At 52.6% G+C, this 24,512-nt stretch overlaps 1 protein-coding gene and 1 long non-coding RNA gene across 3 annotated transcripts in view; one reads left to right on the top strand and one right to left on the bottom strand.

Annotated features, from left to right (window-relative positions):
• Positions 1-1,715: 1,715 nt before the first annotated feature.
• LOC123596986 lies at positions 1,716-7,483 on the bottom strand. Its single transcript, XR_006711916.1, has 3 exons — positions 7,377-7,483; positions 6,842-7,031; positions 1,716-1,880 (listed from the first exon to the last, which is right to left on the bottom strand). It is a non-coding gene; the product is annotated as an uncharacterized LOC123596986 (long non-coding RNA).
• Positions 7,484-7,515: 32 nt separating this feature from the next.
• The window catches only part of RASA3 (RAS p21 protein activator 3), a 120,934-nt gene continuing 103,937 nt past the window's right edge, over positions 7,516-24,512 (top strand). Inside the window, exon 1 of one of the 2 annotated variants that reach the window (XM_045482772.1) lies at positions 7,516-7,762. In XM_045482772.1, the coding sequence (XP_045338728.1) occupies positions 7,549-7,762 (214 nt within the window). In that variant the 5' untranslated portion in view covers positions 7,516-7,548. The remainder of the gene's footprint in view (positions 7,763-24,512) is intronic. The other variant, XM_045482780.1, reaches the window with a different exon arrangement.

The following is a 24,512-nucleotide window of genomic DNA, read 5'->3' as shown; positions in this document are numbered from 1 at the left end:
GACAACAAGGCAAAGATCCTCTGTACTCTTCGCCACCAGTCCAGCGGTGACACCTTCCAGGATGGCAGTGACTGCATATAAGGCCCCAGCCAGAAGACTGCATGGTCCCATGCACCTGCTGTGCACAGAGGGCACGCTGTACATGCACTCGTGTGCGTGCAGATCTGTGCGATTCCAGCACATGTGCAGATTCCCGTGGCCACCAAGGCTGACAAGACACAGACCCTTTCTGTTCCACAGGGTCCCTCCTCCTGTTATCTGTTCTCCATCTCTGCAGCTTGTCCCTGAACAGTGCTGTAAGTGGAATTGTAGGGTGTGTGTGACAGGCTCTCCTCGCAGCCTTGAGGTCCACCCAGGTTGTCATTTGTATCAGCAATTTGTTCCTTTTTGTTGCTGAGTTGAGCTTGTTCAGCGTCCTCCCTGTCGGGGGACAGGTTGGAGGTTGTTTCTGGGTTCTGCCTATCACACATAGGCTTTGTGTGCATGTCTTTGGAAGGAGGTTTTCTGAGCAGAGGAACGTGAGCTCACCATCACCTCTGGTCGCCAGAAGCCACCCTCTACACTGGCCTCAAGCACACCCCAGAGGAGGGCAGAGGGCTCTTGCTCTGTGCTCAGAAGGGGGTGGGGGCCTAGAGGGGCAGCTGACATCCTGCTGAGGAAACCCGCAGGGACCCATATCCTGAGACCCCAGAATGAAAGCTGAATTGTGCTTCTCACCGGCTCCTGCCGTGGTTGGGGGGCAGCTGGCGTCTACCAGGTGCTCAGGGGGTTTGCAGCATCAGCAGGGCAGGGAGGAAAGAGCCCCACCCTTGCCCGCAGGGAGTGACGATGAAAAAGCCACCAGGAACTGGTGGTGTCTGGCTTGACTGTGGTCCCATCCCCCCCATGCCACTGGTGGTCCCAGAGCCCTGTGCACTGGTGCTGTTATGCCCACTTTACAAACACACTTGGAGATCATCGTGGGGAACGGTTACGTTCACATCGCATTATTTGGCAGGAATAGAAAATCAGTGGCCTGTCACAGTCCATAGATGTGGAGAAGCAGTGTTAGTCCCTCACATTGTGCCCAAAGGTAAACGAAATGTCCCCATGCCCACAGAGACCGCGTCTGTTCCCGAGCCCCCGGCTTCGTCTTTCTTCCTCTCTGTGGTCGCTGGCCTCCCATGACACGCACTCTGGCAGATCTCCTTCTCAGCAGTTGCCACCATCCATTCCCTTTGGTGCCTTGGAGGCAGGAGGGCAGTGCCTGGGGCGGGGCCGTCCCGAGGTGGCTCTTCGGTTCCCAGACCCCCCACCACAGCTTCAAAGGTAGTTTTCCGAGTTTTCTGTGCAGTGCTGCTGTTGTATCTACACCTCAGAGACTGTGCCTACTTTTAGGATTTTCTCCTCTGTTTCTCTTTTTTTCCATATTGTTCCAAACTGAACTAAGTGCAGCCGGAGGGAAAGCTGTCAGTGGTAGTCACTACATAGGAAGTTCAAGGGCCCTGAGGTTAGGGGTGTGTGTTGTTTTCTGGTGTTCCCGCAGGGCCTGGCAGGTTCTGGACACGTGCTAGGTGCTCAATAAAGGTTTGCTAAATAAATGAACTGCTAAACACAAGAGATGTGCATTTAAACAAGTTATATGCATATAAATACTAATAAAACCTTGAAGGAAATAAAGAGAAATAAAAACACTTGTGTTGTAATGATGGGCACACACATACATTTTTACCCTTTGAAAGTTTTTACTGTAATGTTGGGTCTAACGTTTTACAGAAGGAACAGGTCTTCCTGGCCGCTGATGAATCGATTTGCCGGGTTGTAACGGTGTTGAGGAACAGGGTAGAACTTGCTGGTGCACTTGTGTTTGGCCTCTGTGTCTGGATCCCTGCAGGAAGCACCTGTGGGGCAGACAGAGGGTTTTCTAGAGTTCTGGGCTCTCTCTCCTGTGGAGCTTGTGCTGTAATTCTGTTGAATACTGAGAGTCACGATGGTCTTAACAGCACATGCCCATCCCAAATGGTGTGAATTAGGGGCCCTCCTCCTTTTAACTTTTTCTGGGGTAATTTGATGGAGATTTTAAAAGGAAAAAAATACATATATTCCTGCCATAGCTAATGAGACAAGATTTGGAGTCTAATTAATTGCTGATTTCAGGGGGTGTCTTCAAAAAGTACTTTGATATTTGACTAATTCGGGTCAAAAATAGCAAATTAAACTTTATTATGATAAAAAGTTATTTTGAGCAAATATTTTCATAATAAGCAATCAAGACATTACACAAATCTATTTAATGGGTAAATCCACTGGACATCTGGGGTTGTATTTTATTATTAACTCAAATTCACAGATGATTGAATTGATATTGATTACTATTGCATTGGTATTAATAAAATAGCATACCATGTAAACTTTATTTTTTAAGTTGTTATTTAGATTTTAGTTAACATACAGTGTAATACTATTTTCAGGTGTACAATATGGTGATTCAACACTTCTGTACATCACAACAGGTGTATCCCTAAACGCCCATCACCTATCTCACCCATACCACACCCCGCCCCCCCCCACCTCCCCTCTAGTGACCTTCAGTTCATTCTCTAGAGTTAAGAGTCTGTTTCTTGGGGGTCCCTGGGGGCTCAGTCGGTTAAGCATCTGACTTCGGCTCAGGTCATGATCTCGTGGTTCATGGGTTTAAGCCCCGCATCGGATTCTGAGCTGACAGCTCAGAGCCTGGAGCTTGCTTTGGACTTTGTGTCTCCCTCTCTCTCTGCCCCTCCCCTGCTTATGCTCTGTCTCTGTCTCTTTCTTTCAAAAACAAATAAATGTTAAAAAAAAAAAAAGAGTCTGTTTCTGGGTTTATCTCTCTCTCTCTTTTCCCTTCAATCATTTGTTTTGTTTCTTAAATTCCACATATGAGTGAAGTCATATGATATTTGTCTCTCTGAATGACTTATTTCACTTAGCATAATGCCCTCTAGCTCTATCCATGTCATTGCAAATGGCAAGATCTCATTCCTTTTTATGGCTGAGTAATATTCCATCGTGTGTGTAAATAGATAGATAGATAGATAGGTATGCTACTTTTTCTTTCTCTATTCATCAGTCAGTGGACACTTGGGCTGTTTCTGTAATTTGGTTACTGTAGATAGCACTGCTATAAACATCCAGTGCATGTATCCCTTTGAATTAGTGTTTTTGCATTCTTTGGGCAAATACCCAGTAGTGCGACTATTGGATCACAGGGTAGTTCTAGTTTTAACTTTTTGAGGACGCTGCATACTGTTTTCCAGAGTGACTGCACCGGTTTGCATTCCCACCAGCTGTGTAGGAGGGATGCCCTTTCTCCGCATCCTCACCAACATCTGGTGCTTCCTGTGCTGTGGATTTTACCATACACGCTTCATTAAGGTTTTTATTAGCAAGGGTAGGACAGGCTTGGGCTACCTGATTCCCAGATCTTACCAGCTTTACCTGAGGGAACTTTCACACTTGTCGCTTTCACAGCCGTAGATCCCAGTGGCCCTCCAGTAGTGACTTAGGGATCCAGGCTGCCTCTGTCTATCTCTGAGTTTCAAAATGAGGCCTCTCATTTGCCACAGCAGGAGGAGAGCCTGAAAAATATCCCAGTGGGTTTTCCCAGCTCCCAGCCAGATGTGACATCCCTTCCCTCCCCTCATCAGGCACACAGTTGCTTGTTGAGGCGTGAGCAGGGTAGGCGGTGTGGCCCCTCATGCTGCCTGTAAGAGCTATGGCTATGCACCACCAAGGCCTCCGGTGTGGCTTCTTGGTCCACTTGCATCCAGAGCACAGGGCCTCCTTTCTACCAGCAGCACATCTGGGCTTCGAGTGTCCACAAGGAACCTGAGTGTAGATGTGTCCCCGCACGCCTCTGTGCTCTGTGTGGCCCAAACAGCATCATCCAAAGGTGCGTGGTGTCATGTCTCATAGACACTTGGGCCACGAGGGAGCTGAGCTCCTTAACTCCCAAGAGCTGGATGAATCTTCTCAGAAAGCTATGAGTTAACATCATGTTCCTAAAGTTTTCGTGAGACAATAGGAGATTCCAGTACATTTATCCAACAAATACCAGTTGAGTTTTTACTCTGCGCCAGGTGCTGAAGTGAGCATGTTGCAAAGGTTACTTAGTCATTTGAGATTGAAAGTATCCTTCCCCAAGGTGCTGAATGTCCCTTATGAAAACAATTCCTTACATTGCTTAGTTGGTTAAAATAGCCTTTTCTGGAAAACTAATACACTTCTGTGTATTAAATAATAGAACTTGTATAAAATGCCATATTTCCATATTTCTGTTTTCACCTTGAAAACCAGGAAACTGAGAGCAGAGCTGTGAACTCTTTGCAGTAGCTGTTTTCACTGCAGATGTTTGATACAATAGCTTCTTCCTTCATTACTTTTTTTGGACCCTTTAAAAATTATTCTAGGGGCGCCTGGGTGGCTCGGTCTGTTAAGTGTCTGACTTCGGCTCAGGTCATGATCTTGCAGTTCGTGGGTTCGAGCCCTGCATCGGGCTCTGTGCTGACAGCTCACAGCCTGGAGCCTGCTTCTGGTTCTGTGTCTTCCTCTCTCTCTGCCCCTCCCCTGCTTGTGCTCTGTCTCTCTCAAAAATAAATAAAAACCTTTAAAAATAATAAAAATTATTCTATTATATACTAGTCACTTATTTTATGCCACTTTGAAAGTCTATTGATCAGATATGATTAATAAATGATCTAATTATGCTGTCTTAGCAATTCATAAATACCTGTTGATAGACTGATACTTTTCAAGAAATATTTTTTTTGCGGAGTGTCACAAAAGAGGGTCTATCAAAGAGGGAAAAATTTAACAGTGACTAATAAACAAAAGAGATTATAGATACTTTCAACAAAGTCTCATCTTTTCCTTTAATCCCCCAATATTTTCCTGTTTCTTATCATCATAAGCTCTAAGGGAACTGAGTTTACTTTGGAAAACTAGCGATCAATTCCTTTGTGCAGAACACAGTTTTGAGAAGACAGGGTACTTGCACAGTTCTGTGGATGCTGGGCTTTGTTAAGGAAGGGATCCTGGAAGTATGCTGTGCTGGTCTCTGTGGTTTGTAGAGGGAAAGAGAGGCCCATAGTCTTGGACCTCTTGCCTCACTGATGTGGGGAGGCCCTGAATCTTCGCAAATTTACTTCCTGTCCTCTGAGCACGTGTGTCTTAGACCACACATGTCTTACCAAAGCCTCCAATGAACTGCCAACTTCTTGCTCATCTGGCCTAATTAAAATGATGTCATTAATATAGCGAGCCAATTAACATTCTGAATCCTGCCCAGATGGTCCAGGTCTCTTTGGACTGTTTTATAACAGAGGGCAGGGAAGCCTAGCAGTGGGGCAGGTTGTAAGTGTGCATTAGTTCATGCCACATGATGTAAATTGCTTCCGATTCTCTTTCTTCTTCAGGATGGAGAAGAGTGGACATGTCAGCTCCACGGCCAGAGGCTGTGCTGACGTGGCCTGGCAGTGGCACCACCTTTGGTACAGTGGCTACAATTGGGACTACTGCATGGTTGAGCTTGTGTGGTCCACTGTCACCCTCCAGAATCTGTCTGGAGTCATAGGTGGGACTGGTGAGTTACATGACCTTTCCGGTCTTTAAGGGGAGTCTTCGTCCCAATCTTCCCTAGGATGTGTTATGGTTTTTATTTTCCATCCTGGCACCCCACTTGGCCCTCCCTGCTGGGGTGACTCTTAGCCCCAACACCAAGGAACCAATATGGGTTTTCTGACAACTGTAACGTATATCTATGCCAATTTTACCTTCAGTGCCAGAGAAAATAAATGGTCACTAGGTGGGTCCCTGGATCCAGTGGGCCTACTGTGAGCCTTCCCCGGGCCAGGCCTCCATTTATTTCCTGGACCTCACAAGTCCTATTCTAACAGGGGCATGATGACATCTTGGGTCACTGGGTATCATGTCGATTCAGACTCAAAGCCCAACTGCCCTTGAAATGTCTGGATAAATGGCCACAGCTGCCATTGGGGGAAGTCCTAAGGGAACCCTTATGCATATGTGTGGCCAAGTCCTCTCCTCCAGTCAGGGGGTTCTGGAGATGAGAACTGGTTCACAGGTTTTATTGGGGCAAATTCCTTCAGCCTCCTCACACCTATCTTTGATTTCCTTTGGTTGCAAGAATGGAGCAGTACCCCGCTGGCTGGCTAAGTGCCCTCCTGACACCACATCTAGCTGACCACCTTGTAGCTCTTTGCAGTTCAGAGTGCACAGCCACCACTCCAGTCCTGCTGCTCAGTATAATATAGCAACTGGCTTGCTTCTAGTGGCTAGACATCACTGCTCGCCCTCTGTCACTGTGTGATCATGGTCACTGCTGTCAGGGAGCCCAGTGCTCTCTGTAGCAGTGTCTGGACTCCCCGACCAGTCCTAGAATGCCAGCTACCGCTCAGGGTCTCATCTACACACTCCTTTCTGTAAATGGAGTGTCCTCTGGGCTTTCCAGGAAACCTAGCCCACAACTAGGTTTCCGGGTCTTAGGGAATGTGTTTACTCTCCTGTGCCACTTCTCTGAGCATTTTGATGCTTTTCTCCGCTGTCTGCCATGACTGTTTGGCATTTCCACTTAGTGTGGGGCACTACTTTGTATAAGTTTCCAAAGGCCACGCTAGTGGCATGGGGTACCTGCTAAGGTGCCAAATCCTGTATCATGATGGAAGGATCCCATATCAATAAACTCTAACCTGATCTACGTTCTTGTCCTGCCTGCCGGAATCCAATATTCTCTGGATCCGGTTCTGTGGATTTTCTCAGTCCCTAGGCACATGTTTCCTAGGTCGTGAGGCTCCCTGGCAGATAGGACCTTCTTCGTCAGGCCTGGCGCTTCTCCAGCTGGGTGATGGTGACATGGTGGAGGAGTGGAGCTGCAGGCTGATCACGGGGTGTACTACTGTCTCAGAGGTCTCTGAAATCATCTTCAACCACAGAGAGAGCACCGCTGTCTAACACGCAGAAATGGGACACGTCTTCAGGTCCAGTAGATTTAGGGACATCTAGGATTCAAGATTTTTGAGCGCATTAATCTGGATGATCCCGTCTCAAGCCTCAGGGTCTCCCTTCTTCCCGCCCCCCCCTCCCCCGCCCCCGTGCCCCTGCAGGGTCCAACCCCATGCTCTGCCTGGCTCCCCCCAAGTCCTGTGCCCACCCCCAGCCCGGCATCCTCTCATCCTGCCCCCCTCGCCCCACACCCAGTCCTTTACCCCACGCCCCCGCCGGTTTCTCATCCCGCTCCCAGCTCCCCCCTTCCTCTCCTCGCCCCGCCCGGTTCCCCCTCCATTCCGCGCCCCTCCTTCCCCCCACCGCCGCGGGGTCCCTTCCTATCCCTCCCAGAGACCGACCCCGCCCCTCTCCGAGCCTTGGCCAATGTGGAGGTGGGGCTGTTTTGTGGGCGGAGCCGTCTCACTCCCGCCTCCTAGACCTCAGCCAGTGGGCAGTTGGAGTCGCGCTGTGGGCGGAACCTTCACGCCCCGCCCCTCTGCGACCGCGGCCAATGGGGAGCTGGGCAGGCCGATGGGCGGAGCCGGGCGGCGGTGGCGCCGCGGACCCGGCGCGCGCGGGGTCTGGCGCAGAGCGCGGGGACTGCGCCGCCGCTCGGGCTCCGGCTGCTCCGCGGGGCTCTGCCCGCGAATTCCGGCGAGGCCCCGCGAGCTCCCGGGCGGGCGACCCAGCATGGCGGTGGAGGAGGAAGGGCTCCGGGTCTTCCAGAGCGTGAAGATCAAGATCGGTGAGCGCCGGGGGCGGCGGGGCGCCGCGCGTCCCCTCCCCCCGAGGACGGGCCGGGCTGCGGCGGCTCCGGGGGAAGCGGCTCCCTGGAGGCGCGGTTCGGGGTGGGGGGCGGTGCGGTGCAGGACACCGGGCCCGTCCCCGCCTGGAACGTGCGCGAGTGGGGGCCCTGGGTGCGTGCATGGCCGGGGGCCGACCCACCGACCGCAGGTTCCGCATCTGCCCTCCGCTGCTGCACCCAGAAACTTCCTTCCCCGCGTTCCCCCAGGGCCGTGGGGCCGGCTGGGGCTGCGGACTGGTGCGGGCGTGCGCGTCCGTGTAGGCGGATGTGTGTGGCGTGCCCTCGGTCCGGGGCTCCTTCGGGCTGGGAGACGGGGAGCCACCTCAGCACCCCCCTTCCATTGAGAACTGGCCGGGGCGGGGCGGGGGTGGGGGGAGCTTTTGGCCACCAGCGCCTGCCATTCAGGCTGTGTCACCGGGGAGGATTCTGCCCTTGTCACTGGGTCCAGGAGCTGGGGGAGGGAAATGACAGGCGGATTCTGGAGTGGGCTGGAGGGCTATATCTGGACTTCCTGGGTTTATCTGGAGGATTCATTTTATCTCGGGAGGGTGATGTGCACGTCCCCTTCCCCTCCCCCCCAAAACGAGATCCTTGCCTCCAGTGACCGTTAGACGTTGGTGCCATAAATGTGCGGCTGGGAGGGCAGCTTATGTTGAAGAGGGTTCCCCAGGACCCAGAGTGTCGCCTGTCCTCAGGTCCTTCTTGCCTCCACAGTCCCTTCTATTCCCATGTGAAAAGGGGCCGCTGGGAACCCAGCCAGGCGCCCAGTGACTGAGTGTCAGTTGTTGATGACATTCGATGCTGCCTGAGGAATTCCAGCTCCCCCAAATCAGCGTGTTGTTTCCTGTCTGCTTTATTTTGGTTTATGGATCGTCACTGAGACACTGTTGATATTTGGCTGAGAAGCGGACTTACGCTGCCTGCAACCATTTCCCTGTTTGCTTGGTTGGGATCTGCTGTCACTTTCGCACTGAGAGATTCAGCATTACCCTCCCGCTGACGTGGGGGCAGGGAGGGTGCCTGTACCAGGGTCCTTCGGCCAAGAACCCTCATCAGTTCCTGGGTCCACTGAGCTGTGTGAGGGTTTGAAGTGCTTCCTTAATCAAGGGGAGCAGGAGGGGACCTGGGTGGGGGTCTGTCTGTGGAGGAGTGTGCCAGGCTTCCGAGCACAGCAGGCAGGAGTGGGTCTGAGGACTTTATGGTTCAGGCCTGGCACAGCCAGTCTCAGACTCATCCTGGGAGCGTTCTGGAACAGTGGTGTGTTGAGCGGAGAGGTTGATTTCTCTCCAGAATGGCACAGTATGTGAGGCAGGGGAGTGAGGAGAGACACCTGAAGATCCAGGAGAGCATCTCCACTAGCCTGCCGGTGCACGTTCATGAGTGGGCTCTGGACCGGACAAGGAGGGGCCTGGGGTGGAAGGAAAGGGCTTTGAAGATGCTGCTTGGCGAGGCTTTCTGTCCTTTCTGTTCCACTTTAAACAAGCAAGAGAAACACACCCAGCTCAGCTGAGGTTAGTGCCGCGACCCGGCCCATCTGCCGTGTCTACCCCCACGTGGGGTAGACCCTTTGGGGCCCTCCCTCCCCATGTTTGGGGGCGGGGGCTGGGCTGCAAGGGGGAGACATCTGTGTCTCACCTTTGTAGTGGGGGGGGGGCATTCAGGGAGCAGGGGCCTCCACCTAGCACAGGCAGGGCAGCCTCCTGTGTCTGAGCACAGAAATGGCCTAGGCTGTGCTTCTGAGTTCGGGCCTGGGCTGGAGACCCTGAAGGTGAACTGTGGGTGTGCTGGTTTGAACTTGAGGGACACCTGTTAATAGAATGTGGTGAGGGTGATCCTGAGCTTGGAAGGGGGTGTGCTGAGCTCTTGATTTCTTTCCTTTGCTGGTCTGCTCTCGTCAGTCTCGGCTCTGACTTGCCTGAATGTCCTGGTCTTGAAGGCGCGAGATGACGAGGAACACCACAGTTGATCTGGAGGAGGGGCAGACGTGCATGAATCATACACACGGTCACATGCACGCTCGCCCCTCCTTGTTCGGGGACACGCTGGCCAGGCCGTCCATTCATCTCGGAGCCTCGTCTCCAGGCTGGCTGGCCGCATGCCTGTGTGCTCTTGGCCTGCTGGGTGACCCGGAGCAAGCGCCCTCCCCTTCCATAGACTCATTTTTCCATTTGCAAAATGCAGGCAATAGTTGTTGGCTGCATCCGGTGGGGGCTTACAAGACGGTATTGTTCTGGCCCACGTTGATGCCCACCTCCTCGCTCCCAGAAAAGGACAGAAAGAAAATTCCTCCTAAGCTGACACCAACAAGCAGTATCACTGCTCCTGTTGCTGAGAAAAAAGGCAGGACATGTTTGGGAGGATGAAGAGATTTTTAGGTGCCTGGGCCTTGGCCCTCTTGTCTCAAGTAGTTTCGGATTGTGTGATGGGACTTGGTCTCACTGAGAAGCTGGGGACACTGGGCAGAGTCTCTTCCTCGTTTTCCTCCTCCTCCTGCTTGTCCACCTTCTGCAAATGCCGGATCAGAGTGAGGCATTTGTGTTGTGGCTGTTGTGAGTTCTTGTCTCCCCCCCACTTAAATGTCACAGTCGTTCTGGGTAGTTCTTCTGCACACTTGCAAACCTTAGACCTTGTCCACCTTTGGTAACAGTCGTGACTGTTTTTACACCAGTGGCTCGTGTCGGGTAAGGCCAAGTGCACTTCCTACGAGATGGTAACTTTGAGGAAGTGCGCTCTTCTGGCTTTCCATGAGTCAGGGCCTTCGTGCTGGAAGGGAGGCTGCTCAGAGATTGTCGGAGCTTGTGCGAGGGACCCACGAGAGCTCTTCAGGGCAGTGTTATTTTGGACACGGTGCTCCTTTAGGTGCTGTGTTACGGTCACTACCCAGTGATTTTTGCCTTTTCCATGGTGGCTACTACTGGTTTTTAAAAGTATCACCTTGATAAATGTGTTCAGTTAAGAGGGATATACAAAGGTTTTTCTGGCAAGCTGAAAAAAAAAAAATCCCAGCCTGCATTCCGGGGTGAGAAGAGCCCTCGTGCTCTGTCACTGGTTTTCATCATCAGGTTTGATGGCACGGTTTGGATCCGCTTGGTGTGTTGGCATTTGTGTCTCACGCCAGCTCCCTGCCGCAGGCTCTCCTCCGTTCCCCAGCTCTCCCTTCCTTCTCCTTCGGTCCTCTTGGGCTGCGCCGGGCCCAGGGCGTGCTCTCGTGTTCCTTCTCTGGAAGATTATAACTTGTCCACCAAGAAGTCGATGGTGGTCTGTGTCCAGCGCAAGCACATCAGAACTGACTGCTCCTCCCGCAAACAGTGGCCCTGCGGGCTGTTGGTGCTGGGGACCCGGGGGGGGGCCCACAAACCTCGTGCTCTCCCCACAACTGGTCGCCAAGCATAACCCCAGGGACCAGAAGCAGGAGGTCCGTCAGGCAGGGACCAAATGAGAGGGGAACAGGAAGTGGTGGCTGAGGGTTCTGGCCTGCACCTCCCTCGGCTGAATGGCTGGTTAGGAGGGGTGTGGTGTGGTGAAGAAGGCCCAGACCACAGGGGCTGGAAGCTTAGGGTTCTGGGTCTGCTCTGTTAAATGTGGATTTCCTACAGGGGAAGCAGTAGTGTGCCCATCACAGAGGCCTGTAAGGGTCAGATGAGGTGCTGTCCTTCTTGATAATTTAAAATAGTTGTTGTTAGTGGTAGTGTCTTCACAGGGCTAAGAAGAAATGGTTTTCCCCAATTAGAGAAGCCATTTTGTGGGTATAAGGGAGTGGTATCAGTGATGTTGGCTTTTTCATCGTGTGTGTTTGACGGTGAAAGAAGGGGTCGTGCGGGCCACACATGGTTCTTGGCATCAGGGATTTATATTCTCTTGAGCTCTCTGATGCTAAAATTAACCTGGATATTCTATTAACCGAGCTCAGCTAGCTGCCTGTACTATTTTTAACCCTAAGGACTAGTGTGCCGCTCTGGGCTATGTCTGGGGAGCACCGGGCTCAGGGGCCAAGGGTGATTTTAGTTCGATTCCAAGTTTTACCTGGGAAGGGGTGGGTTTGCCATGCATATGTGTGGGGTGGAGAGGGTTGCAGACTTTTGGGATCTAGTTTACGTGTATTAACTCGTTTTAATTCTCACAACTCCATGACATTGAAGTTGAGGGAGACTCCTGTAACTTAACCAAAGTCACCTAGCCTGTAAGAGAGAGCTGGGGTTTAAATCCATGTTTGTGTGACGTTCTTGTTCTCCACACCACTTGTTATGGTCTGTCTTTCTGTGTGATCTTGGGTTTGAGTGGTGGGGGTACAGTGAAGTGCTGGGAAACAGAGCAGTGCTGAGATTTAGGGCCAGCAGGCAGCTGATGTTCATGAGGTGGGGGGACAGGGCCACAGTCTTTCGTGGGTGATCAGCCAGGGACACTGGCCTGGTTGTTCTGAGACTTGTGGTCATTGACTAGAGGCTGCCGAGGTAGACATTGGAGAGGAGGGGAATTGTGGCGATGGGGTCTTAAGCACAGAAATCCAGAGATGGCTCGTTAAGCAGGTTCACTGGCAGCCCATACGTTTGGGAGAAGTCATCGGGCAGGTGAGCAGAGCATTGGCTCCCGCAGGTAGAATCACTTGGCTGGAAGGTGGCATTTGGTAGGAACGTTTGGATTTGCTCCTCTGAAACTAATGAGGCATTTGAGTATGTAAACACTCACACCTTCCTGAAGGCACTGGGGAATCAGAGCATCACACATCATGTTTTAGTCATAGATGTGCACATGTTTAAATTTTTTTTCAGCATTTATTTATTTTTGAGAGAGGGAGCGAGAGAGAGCTAGAGAGAGAGAGAGAGAGAGAGAGAGAGCACATGAGCAGGGGAGGGGCAGAGAGAGAGGGAAACCACAGAATCCAAAGCAGGCTCCAGGCTCCGAGCTGTCAGCACAGAGTCCGACACCAGGCTCGAACCCATGAACCGTGAGATCATGACGTGAGCCACAGTCAGACGCTCAACCGACTGAGCCACCCAGGCGCCCTTGACGTGCACATGTTTAGAAAGGAGATGGGTGTATTTGCTAGAAACAAGTGGAAGTGCTAGCTGGTAATGCCGGAGAATTGAGGTTTGCAATTTGCCCTTGGAAGTGAGGCTGTGAGTGCACACCCCCTACTTCCTAATGACCTTGGAGGTGGGTTCAGGCCACTGTGGGCACAGACAAGCATCCCTGGGTGCTGTAGGGACAAAAGCCTCTGGGAATCAGCCTAGAAGAGGAGGGTATGACTAAGGGCACTTGGGATCCCAGACTCCAGAGTGAGTCCCACCTGTGTTTCTCACTGATTCTGTGACTTTAGCAGAATCTCCCAAACCCTCTCTGCCTCAGTTTCTTCCTTTGTCAGAGTGGAGAGTAAGGCTGTTTTTGTGGCGCTTAATAAGCATTTGTGAGCAAAGGCCTTTTCACTGCTCGATCTTTCTGGGTGTTCCTGCCAGTGCAGTTTGAGGGTCTCCTGTAACTCAGGTGACAGAGTGGAGCTAGCTCCAATTAAGGCGGATTCGTCAGGAAGAGAGAGCTGGACTTTCACGTGTGTGTTTGCACGTGGGCAATATCAGGAAAGGTGTCAACCTGCCCGGTGAGAAGTGTGCAGTCAGCGTGTGGCGTAGACTTGCATGGACGTGCTGGGAGTGGGGGACAACATGGTTGGTGAGCGCGGCCAGCACAGCCAATGCTGTGTGCTGACAGGCCTCCGGACTCTGGGCGAGCCTTGTGGGGACCTGACGTCCTGTCTTGTGGTGCTGATCACCCCTGGATGGTCTGACGCTCGAGAGGAGAGGGGAGATCCTGGTGCCCGAGCAGGAAGTCTTCACTGATGGTCTGGTGTTTTGCGCCCCGACGTCAGAACGGGGGTCTGTAACAGTGGAGGAGGGGCTTACCGCAGGACAGACTGCTTTGACCAGCTGGTGGGGGTGTACGCAAAGGGTCACTGCCTGGCGCACCACCACAGTCCACTGTTGAATGAACAATAGCGCAATGTGGAAACGAAGTAAATGCCGCTTCAAAGGGTGATTCTATTATGGGGCTTCCACAGTGTGGCATATTATTCAGCTTTCAGAAGAATGAGTTAGAGCCAGGCCAGGCCATGTGACGTGCAGGAAGTTCCATGGGGTATGACTAGAAAGAAAAACAAAATGCAGAAGAATCTACCAAGATATTCCTCTTAAAGAATAGTACAACACAGATACGCACGTGCAGATGTGGAGATAAAGTTCCACGTAAGCCTATCAGCTGGGCTCCCTGTGGTGGGAAGTGTGGAAGAGGAAAGTGAGTGAAAAAGAAAAGATCGGTTTCAGAAAATCAAGGGCGTTACTATTACTCAGGCATGTGGATTTATGTATATAGATTGGCAAATGAAGAGTCTAAAAATCACAACTTTTGGAGTGCCTGGGTGGCTCAGTTGGTTGGGCATCCGACTTTGGCTCAGGTCATGATCTCACGGTTTGTGAGTTCAAGCCCTGCGTCAGGCTCTGTGCTGACAGCTCAGAGCCTGGAGACTGTTTTGGATTCTGTCTCCCCCTCTCTGTGCCCCTCCCTGCTCCTGCTCTGTCTCTGTCTCTCTCAAAAAATAAATAAACATTAAAAATTTTTAAAAAGTAAAAGAAATTAAAAAAAATAAAAATCACAACTTTAAAATGGAAAGAACTTTCTGGAGAGGAAAGGCCCAGAAAGGTAAAATAACTTGCCTAGATTGCTGAGAGGTGAGGAAGAGTCTGGGGCGGGGTTGCCCTTGAAGTTGGGAACCAGTGAACAAGACAGTGGGGCAAAGGCAAGTCTGTTGGAGCTCTGGGCAGGGGCTGGCTTGCGACAGGCCTCCGGTCAGCCTGGCCCCTCAGAGAAATTGACATGGATGCAAGGGAATTTCGTCACAACAGATGGCCCAGTACTTTTCTCTAAGTGTGAGGCAACGTTCAGAATGAACAGTCAGCACATTCCAGCTTTGGTATAAATGCAGGCCCGTGATCATCTTTAGCAATAAGGAGATGAATGGCCCCGCATCTTGGCTTCCCAGCTTGCCCTGTGGGATAGAACACAGGAAGTGGTTCTCACAAGAGGGTTGTCAGGTCAGACTCAGGGGCCACCAGGGCCTCAGCATCTGGGAAGCTTTAGGTTGGAGTATTTAGTCTTTGCTGGGAGTGGTGGATTATCAAACTGACTGTGGGATCAAAGATAGTGATTCCTTGTTCGATGAGCATCTGAAAGCAGAGGTGTGTTTCTGTACACAAAGCTGGACTCCCTGGGGCTGTGGCTCTGTTCATCTTGAAATTTGGCAATCCTGGTTCAGTTTTTGAGTAAGCTTGAATCCTTTTCTGGGGACAGCAGCATCCTGGCCCTAGAGTCAGCTGGTAAGTGCCACATCTCACACCTGACCCATGCCGCCTCGTCCCACGCACCTGACCCACACTGTGAGGGGCAGCCCGCTCCTCCAGCGGTTGGGAGGAGGCTGGAATCTGTGCTCAGGGTTACGCTGTAAATCAGAACCTTTTCTAGAAACACAACAGACCATAGTACCCTTCACTGTTGTCTGTTGAGGAATGACGCTAGTGCCTGCTCTTTCCTCTTCATATTGTTTCTGTTCCTGTTGTCTGAATAATTTCCAAAATATGAAGCATTGTTCTATCTTGGCCCACTCATCACCAATGGGATAAAACCCAAAGGTAAACAGAGTGGCTAAGCCTTTCTTAGACTCAGGGTGACTCATCCTGGAGACCCGCGCCTGGCAGTGTTTTCCCGACCAGGCTGGCCGGACCCCTGTGCACCCACCACAGGGTGCACCCACCACAGCATTTTCTCCTCAGCAGCTGCAGGTGCCGTCGATGCCTCCTTTAGCACCAGGAGCAGGACCAAGTCCAGGCCTTTCCTGAGAACCAACTTCCCCCTCTGTGGGTCTCCTGGGACTGAGCTCAGGCTTCTGGATTCTTCAGGATGCTTAACAGAGTTGAGAGTGTTAATTATGTGTGTATATCTTTCTGGAGCTTTGTTTTTGGACTCACAGTCTCCTAAGTTACACTGTGGGTCTGGTTAGGTGTGACCCTCGTGTGGGCCACTTGTCCGTGCACTGACTCAGGGCTGGTTCCTGCTTTCTCGTCACGTCCGTTAAAAGAGGCTGCACAATCAGGCCCATGCAGGACTGGAGGACTGTTACATGTGCCTCTAGAGCTCTGTGGCTTTGTCGTGTGTTTCTTTTCTTCTGAGGAAAAAGATTCGTTTTCCTTTTTTAGCTCTTGTGGTTTCTCTCTTTGTTCCTGAATCCACTTCTGGGAGGTACAAGAACAGACTGTTTGATTTTGTCCATTTTCACACCACCAGATCAGTCATTGGTTAGGGAGCCGTGGACGTGTCCGCCAAAGTAGTACACTGCCCTGTCAGATCTTGTAAGGATTCCGTGCAGCACAGAACAGCTGTTTTAAATGGCCCCCGCCTCTGAGGCTCGGAGAAGCTGGTGACTTTGCCACGATCACACTAGCGAGAGAGCCTGTGGCTGTGCGTGTTGGCTTGCGAGGGACTTCATCTGCCCCAGACCCAGGCGTTTTGTTCCTTTACGAGGAACTGCCTTCTGGGGTGTGTTCTCAAATTACTTCCTCAGACAGCAGCTATCTGCCTTCCCACCCGAGCCCTTCTGTTCCGTGGTGGATCTTTAAATGAGCATTTATGGGACTCACTCAGCAGAGCGACCCCTTTGCATGAACATGTGGACAGCCAGGGCTCAGAGCCTGCTGAGCCACTTCCCAGATGAGTGTCTTGACCTGCCTAGAACGCCTGAGACCTCCTTCCAAAGGAGGCCTGCCATGGCCAGGCAGCGCTGCCTCTCCTGACTCCCGCCCTCCGGCTTCTGGCTGATCATCTGCTCCTTCTGGTAGGGCGGCCCCACTCTCTCCTCCAGGTGCCACCTTACCTCATGCAGGGAAAGCTCTCTGGGCGAGGCAGGCAGTGAGGGCCTGGCCTCGTAGCAGGTGGAAGATGGGTTGAGCAGGGCAGTTAAACTCCTGATACTTCAGGGGGGAATTTAGCCCCAGGCCCCTAAGCCTCTGGGCATCTGTTTATTTTGGCCCAGCTAAACTGGGGCTTTCCAAGGCTGGGGTCAGACTGTGGTGTAGAGCTATTAGCAGAGATCCAGGAAGACGGGCTGGTTCTGGAAAACCCATCAGTGTGCAGACTCTAGGGGACCTGGCCAAGCTTACTACTTGTTTTGAGGTCTGGGGTGGGTGCTGTGACCTGCCTGGTCTTCCCATGGCCTTCGGGATAAGGGCCCCACTGGGGAATTCCAGACCATTCAGGGCTGAGGCTGGCCTGTCCTAGGGCTGGCTGCCATAAACAGTCTTTAACTTAGGGTCAAACAATTGGATATTTTATTACTTTATAGGGCTGAGTTTCCAGGGCAGTAAACTCTGCCTGTATGGTACATATGTGGAGAGTACATACTGCCAGCATGCAGCATGTCCAGGACTTGGCCAGGCTTATGGAAGGCCAGGTGTTCTCGGACTTTCCTCAGAGCTGCACCCCATGAGGCAGAGGGTTTAGCTTAGAGGGGCAGCTGTCCATCTTTACTTTCTTATGAGGCCTCCTCCTGTTGGAACATGGTTTTGCATGTGCACACACATGCACAGAACACACACACGGGCATATACCACACATGCACACAAGCACACACACACATGCATACATGTAGGTACATCACACATGCTTGCATACATGCACAGAATACATACACAGGCACACACCACATGTGTGCACAGTACACACACGTACACAGCACACACACAGATGTACACACAGGCACACACATAGCCACGTGCACACACAGGCACCCACCACATGTGTGCACAGCACACACACAGATGCACACACGCATGCACAGAATACACACAGCCATGTGCACAGCCATGTGCACACATGGGCGCACGCACAGAGACACACACGTGCTCACACACCTGTGCACACAGTACACACATGGGCACACACACGGGCCCCAGAGCTTGTCTGTGGGTAGAAGCGCAGTGCTGTGTGCCCAGTGTAGTGGTGGCACAGATGTGAGGGAGGCTCCTACCACTAGCTTGTGATGGCTCCTCCCCGTTTGCTGAGACTCACGGCACCAGGGAGCCAGCCTTGCCTGCCTTGGTAATGTGTGTGGCCTTTAAAAAGGGTTCCTGTTTCTCAAGCAAATCAGTCCTTTTTCTTCTGCCTGGTGTGGCTTCCCTGGGCTGGTCCCCCAGGGTCTGCCGGTGTGTTTTGGGGGCACAGCTAGTCTGAGCCTACCTGGGGCCTCCATGCTGGGACAACCCACCTGTCCCCTCTCTGCCTTGAGAGCTTTCTCTGCAGTTGTTTTTGATATTTTAATTTTTTGTATTTGAATCAAAAGACTTTGCTTTTTAGACCCACATCCTGGGGTGTTCTTGTGGCTTTTTCTCCTACTTGCTTCTGGCCTGTTTGTCAGCTGGCTGCCCGCGGTGGCAGTTCCTCTCCAGGGACTCTGGGGATGTAGTGAAGTGAGTGTGAGGGTTGTCATTCCAGGGAGGCATGACAAGGGGCACTGCCAGTGTTGGTCCCAGCACCTGCTCCCTGTGGGGCACCGGTTGGGAGGGCTGCTCCCTATGGGGCACTGGGTCGGGGTGGGGGGGGCCTGCTCCCCGTGGGGCACTGGGTGGCACCAGGAGAAGGTCGTCCTTGAGCGACTGTAGGTTTTGATGAGAAGTTCTTTCCGCTTGGGAACTTGGGGGGGGGCACGAACGCAGGCTCTCGTGTCCCTGGGACTGGCGGCTTGCTGGTGGGAAGCCCGCACACACCTCCCTGGGGGAGAGGAGGCCTCGCCGGTGGGTCACCGTTTCCGTCGGAGCCTGCTGCAGGGGATGCCTTGAGAAAGGAGGGAGGCCCGGGCAGGAGGCCGCTGGGCTTCCTGAGCCCCCGGCTGGCCGCATCCATCTGGACTCTGGCATTCCTTTCTCTGTTCATCATTTCCTGCTCCGAGTGCTTGCGACAAGCGTGTGGAGAAAGACTTTCTCAGCATTTGGACCCAAGAATGTGTTTATGCGTGTCCTGACTGGAAATAAAGGGTCACACGGAGAGAAAAAAACCACTTGTCATGATGTTTTTGCTCAGGATCTTGGTTTTCTATTTGTGACTGTTTCCTAAAGTGTTTCCCGGTGTTCTCTTCAGGGAACCCCTTTCCTGTCTTCCTGGACAAGGGGGCAGGGGGGCGGAGGGGGCAGGAGGGGCCGGCAGAGTGTCCGGGCCTTCTCATCCCCTGGTCGTTATTCACTGTGATCAGTGACAGTGTAATGGTGTGTCTCTCCTCCTTCTGGAAGGCGCCCCTGGCCTCTCTGGACTGCTGTCCCCACAGCCTGCGTCAGCTCTCCTGTGGGCCGGTTTTGTGAATTTGCGAACGCTGATTTGAAAAAGTAGGCTATATCTGCCGAGTGGCGGTAGAGAAGGCAGCTGGCAGGCTGGCGAGGGCACTTGGCATCGAGAGACAGGCAGCACAGCACACGGGGTCCACAGCCCCGCCTCACACTCAGAAGCTTGGAGTTCGGTGTCACTGAGGCCTAAGGGTGGTGATGGCGTTGTTTTCCCAGAAGAGATTTCAGGCTGTTGGGGGAAATCTCTGTAGGCACCTAATCTGGGGGGTTCTATGGGGTGTGTAAGTATGAGTTGGGATGGGATGGGAGGGGTGGCAGCCAGGAAGGGTGGCATGCAGAAGTAGGTGTCAGACAGAGGACTTCTTGGGTCACTGCAAGACAATGGCAACAACTTTTATTTATTTATTTTTTTATTTTAATGTTTTTATTTATTTTTGAGACAGAGAGAGACAGAGCATGAGCAGGGGAGGGGCAGAGAGAGGGGAACACACAGAATCTGAAGCGGGCTCCAGGCTCTGAGCTGTCAGCACAGAGCCTGATGCGGGGCTTGAACTCACGGAGTGTGAGATCATGACCTGAGCTGAAGTCGGACGCTCAACCGACTGAGCCACCCAGGTGCCCCAACAACTTTTAGTTTGACTTGATGTATTAATCACAAATGCTAGTTGGGGAAAAGTTAGTCTTCAGATTTTGTCCTGCTGTAAACTGCTTGTGGGTTGCTTAGGCGTTGATTCTGAATCACACAGGTCGACCATTAACCAAAGCCAACCCAGGGGGTCTGACGTTTCCGACTGTCCCATGGTAGTTGGCTGCTACCATCATATGGGACTGTGGAGCCATATACACTGGGGATTTCACAGGATGCAGAGAAAATATAGGCCTTGCCTTCCAAGTTGTATAGACTGAAGGATAAGTAGTCTCATATTTATGAGTGATAGTGAGTGGAGAATGTTCAGGTCTTGGGGAGGCGAGCTCTCCCTTGTGCTAAGAAGACTGGACAGGTCTGACCTGCCACTTCTCTGGGGCACAGATACTTGGGTGTGCACACTACATATGCTGACAGCGTACTTCCCAAAGCTAGAGAACCCTTAGAAATGACAGAAACTATGTATGCGGGATTGTCATTATGCAAACGGGCCACATTGAATAAGAATAGCATTTATTTTATCTTTAAAAATAAATTAAAAATCAAGTCAGTGTTTTACCTTCTCTAAGGGCTTATCTGTTCTCAAGTGCAATCTTCCCCTCATTTGAAGCTCTGAAGATTTGCTTCCCCTTCCTTGGCAGGATGTGACAGCGCCCTGTCTTGTAACGGAGGCTTCGTGGACTCCCTGAGATGGGGTGCAGTGACACACAGTGGGGAGCAGAAGCAGGGAGGGCTAGGGACGGGCCTGGAGACTGGACAGTGTTTCCTACGTTTGTGTTTACACATGTGCATCTCAGAGTTGCAAACCGTCTTCAGCTAAAATAGGGCCCGTAGGACAGGGCAGAACCGTGTGGCACAGCGGAGGCCCACAGGCAGCAGGCTGTACGCAAACACACAGACTTGGGTCCTTTGTTTCTTTTTCCTCTCCAGACCCCTCTGTAGTTTGCAGGGTCCTTGCTGGGAGGGCACGGGAGTGAGAGGAAGAAAGCAGTCATTCAGCAGCTCCAGAGCTGAGGCTCCCAACTGGGGAAATGTGGGAACAGCAGGCTCATCCCTTTCTGGGAGGTCCTCCTGATCCTGGGGTTTTCCAACCTCGGCCTCTAGGCCTTGAGTGACAGCACAGTGGGAAGGCCCCAGCCCCCTAGCTTCCTGGGTTTTTAGTAAACACTACTCAGAGTCACCGATCGCGATCACGGAGTGGAAAACCCGACGGAGAGGGGGCCTGTGAGGTTTTCTTAGACTGTTTGTTCTTGGGGAACTAGTGAACCTTGCCCCTTCCTTGAGAGGGTGGGGGCTGGACCTGCATATGGGCCACCATCGTCTCCACCCCACCTCTGCAAGAGGTATCCTAGGCTCACCCACATCTGGTCCTAGGCAGCGCTGGTCTCCAGGAGCGTGTCCAGGCACACAGCTTGTCCTTTAATGCCATGGTTTTAAACCTGGGCAGTTTTGCATCCCAGGGGACATTTGGTCATGTTTGGTGGTGTTTGTCTGTCATGGCTGGGAGGGGAGAGGGGGGCACCCACACAGCTCGCCCCTGACAGCACATAGGGTGCTCACCCCAAGCACATCAGCACTGGTTGGGGAGGGGGGACATTTGGGGGCATCATGTTGGATCCCTGTGAACACCAAGGCTGTGTCTGACTAGCTCTTTGCTTCCCCAGGAGTGTGGCCTTGAAGTGCCTCGTCACACTTGGGGGCAGGGCATAGACAGATCTCATGCTGGCCAGATGGAAAGACCCCTGCAGCGTGGACCAAACTGATATGGCCTGAGGGTCTAGGGTGTGGACCAGAAGGGCAGCTGAGGGGCAGTGTGGCCACACAGCTGGTGGCGTTCTTGGCTCTGCACCTTACCTGCTGTGTGATCGTTGGCAAGTCACTTAACCTCTCTGTGTCTGTAAAAAGAGGGTAATAATGGCTGTTTCCTAGGGTTCCTAAGAGGGTTGCGTGACAGTGGTGGTGATGTGCTGGGCCTGAGTGCCTCTCCCTGTCTCGTCCAGCACGTGGCTGTGCAGAGGGCCAGGCTGGGAGAGCACGAGTTGGTGGCGGGCACCTGGGGTCTGGTCCCCGAGCTCCTGGCTCTGTGGGCTCAGCTGCATTACCTGCCCCGCCCCACAGGCCTTGGGGCCCGCTTGTCCCATCAGGTTGCCCTCCAAGGGGACCCAGAGGTGTCTCCAGCTCCAGCTTTACCGCAGGCTGCTTCCAACACTCATCCATTCTGTGCATCTTCCTTAAGCAGCTGCTTGTGACTTAAAAGTAAAATATTAACCAAGAATCGTAATCTTACCCTTAAATGTAGTTTTGCAGGAACAGTTGTGCCACGTCGTTAGGAGGCTGTGTTTTCCCTGTGGGTGCAGTAGGAAATGGGAGGTTTTCCTGAGTTCTAGGCTAGTTTATGAAGCATTTAGAGTAGTTAGAACAACTCTTACGAGGCTGCATGTGCTATGGAAGAAACTAGAAACAGCAGGCCTTGCTGCCCGCTAGGTGCATGGTGAAGTTATTTGGCATGTTGTTTTCAATTCTGTAGCATTTTTCTGGGTCATTTCATGGTTTTATCTCCGTGGCACAGGCCCTGATGGTGGGAAGTGGGTACTAATGAATCAGTTAACTATTTTGGAAACTGTAGGAAGTTGTCTCGTGATGAGACAGCATGTACAACATGCAGCCACCCTCCTCCCGCCCTAGGCCCTGCTTTTGTGAGCTGAGCAACCTCCCATGGCCCCCACTGGCCTTCTCATGATGGATATGAGGCACCACATTCACGTGTCGAGGGGAGACGCCGGGGTGAACTGTGACCTTTCCCAAGGGACAGATGCTGGGTCGCTGGACACAGTTGCAGGTTACCCACCAACAAGGGATGCCTCACAGGCTGGAGGTGTTTCAGGCGGTCAGGCCTTGCTCTGTGTCTTCTGCAGCGGTGGCCTCTGTGCACTGGACGCCACGCCTGGGGGCCTTCTGCACATGGGCACTGGCTGGGCTTGAGGACCCCAGCCCTGGAGCTGACTTCTCCCCTCCCCGGGGTTAACTGGGAGTTCTGGATAATTTCGTTGGTCATTTATAGAGTGCCTTCTCCCTGCATACGGACACGGGGCTACCGAGGGGTCAACACCAAACAAGGGTGAGGGAGTGTTTATGGACTCTTAGGTTTATACTAAAAACTTGCCCACATTATATTAATGGAGGAGAGTAAACAGAGATCAGTGAAGAATGAAGAAAAACAAGTTGCTTTGATACGTAAAATTAAACACATAATAATGTTCCACTCATGTTGGCCTGTGCAGTTTAAAGACCAGCCAAAAATAAGGTGCTATTTTTTCCAAGGTAGAATGAGGGTCCTGGCCCATCTTGCACAATTTAGTCCCCTGGGCCCTGTGTGATGAGCTCATGGCTGGTGATGGTCTGCCCTCCACCCTATCCTCCCCTCCCCCCTTGGGGGGCAAGGTCGGGATGACCCAGCATCCTTCCCAGGCTGGTTTGGACTTGAGCCTAAGAAAGGAAGCCCCAGGAAATCCAGAATAGGGAGCTAGCACATGACGAGAGGAAATCATTTTCTGCTCCGCGGATGAAGTTACCGTCTGGCTTTCTGATAGCGCCACGCAGGCCTCCTGCACATGTCTGCTTGGCGCACTGTACATGCTCGATAGCGGCTCGTGGGGTAAGTTCACGGGCATTGTAGAAATCTCTAGCATAAACTGTCTCACAATCTTGAAATGCAGGTGACCAAGCCCACTAATCTGGTTTCCTCATTCGTGTGTTTCTCTTTTGACAGTCTGTCCAAAGCAGTTCCCCAGGTGGGCTTAACAGGGATCCTGCTCCGTCGGGGCCACTCCACAGACACAGGCAGTGCACCCTCTGAGTGACCTCTTGACCTGCCTGGAGGGTGCCTGGGGACGCGACTATTGGGTTAGGGTGTCCGGTGCACTGGGGTGGGCCCCTGTCCAGGGGGGACCGGGAGCCCCTCCTTGAGCAACTTCTGCCTCAGACCACAGAGCAGGGAAAGCTGCCTGGCCTGCTCATTTGGGCGGTCCCAGGCCCACCCCGAGCCCCTCCCCCGGGTCAGGAAAGTTCCCAGTGCTTTCTCCAGCACCCTGCCCTCCAGCCCTCCAGCCCCCTGCTCTCCAGCCCCCTGCCCTCCAGACCCCCAGCCCCCTGCCCTCCAGCCCCCCTGACACTCACTCTCCCTTACCCCCCAGGAGAGGGTCTCATGCCCACTGAGGTTCCTTTTTGAAATACTGTGCACTGGGGGTGCCTGGGGGGCTCAGTCGGCTCAGGTCATGATCTCATGGTTTGTGGGATCGAGCCCTGCGACGGGCTTCTCACTGACAGTGCAGAGGCTGCTTGGGATCCTCTCTCTCTGCCCCTCCCCTGCTCATGTGCACACTCTCTCTCTCAAAATAAATAAACATTAAAAAAAAAAACCAGTGTAAATGAAATACTGTGTACTGACTGCCGAGTCTGTGGCTGGGCTGCCTCAGCTCTGCTGCCTTACAGGAAGAGGAGGCTGCTGGGCCCCCTTGGAGTTGGAGGTAGAGGGTCATGTCCATCACCCCCCTCCTCAAGTTTTTGCCCCTTTGCCAAGGCTCTCCAGTGGGATCCCCACACCAGCAGCATCACCTGGGGCTGGCTGGACGTGTAGATGTTGGGGCCCCACCCCAGACTCACAGAATCAGGAACT

Source organism: Leopardus geoffroyi, chromosome A1 (assembly GCF_018350155.1).
Source record: "Leopardus geoffroyi isolate Oge1 chromosome A1, O.geoffroyi_Oge1_pat1.0, whole genome shotgun sequence".
NCBI lineage: Eukaryota > Metazoa > Chordata > Mammalia > Carnivora > Felidae > Leopardus > Leopardus geoffroyi.
This window is presented reverse-complemented; position numbering and strand designations above follow the sequence as displayed.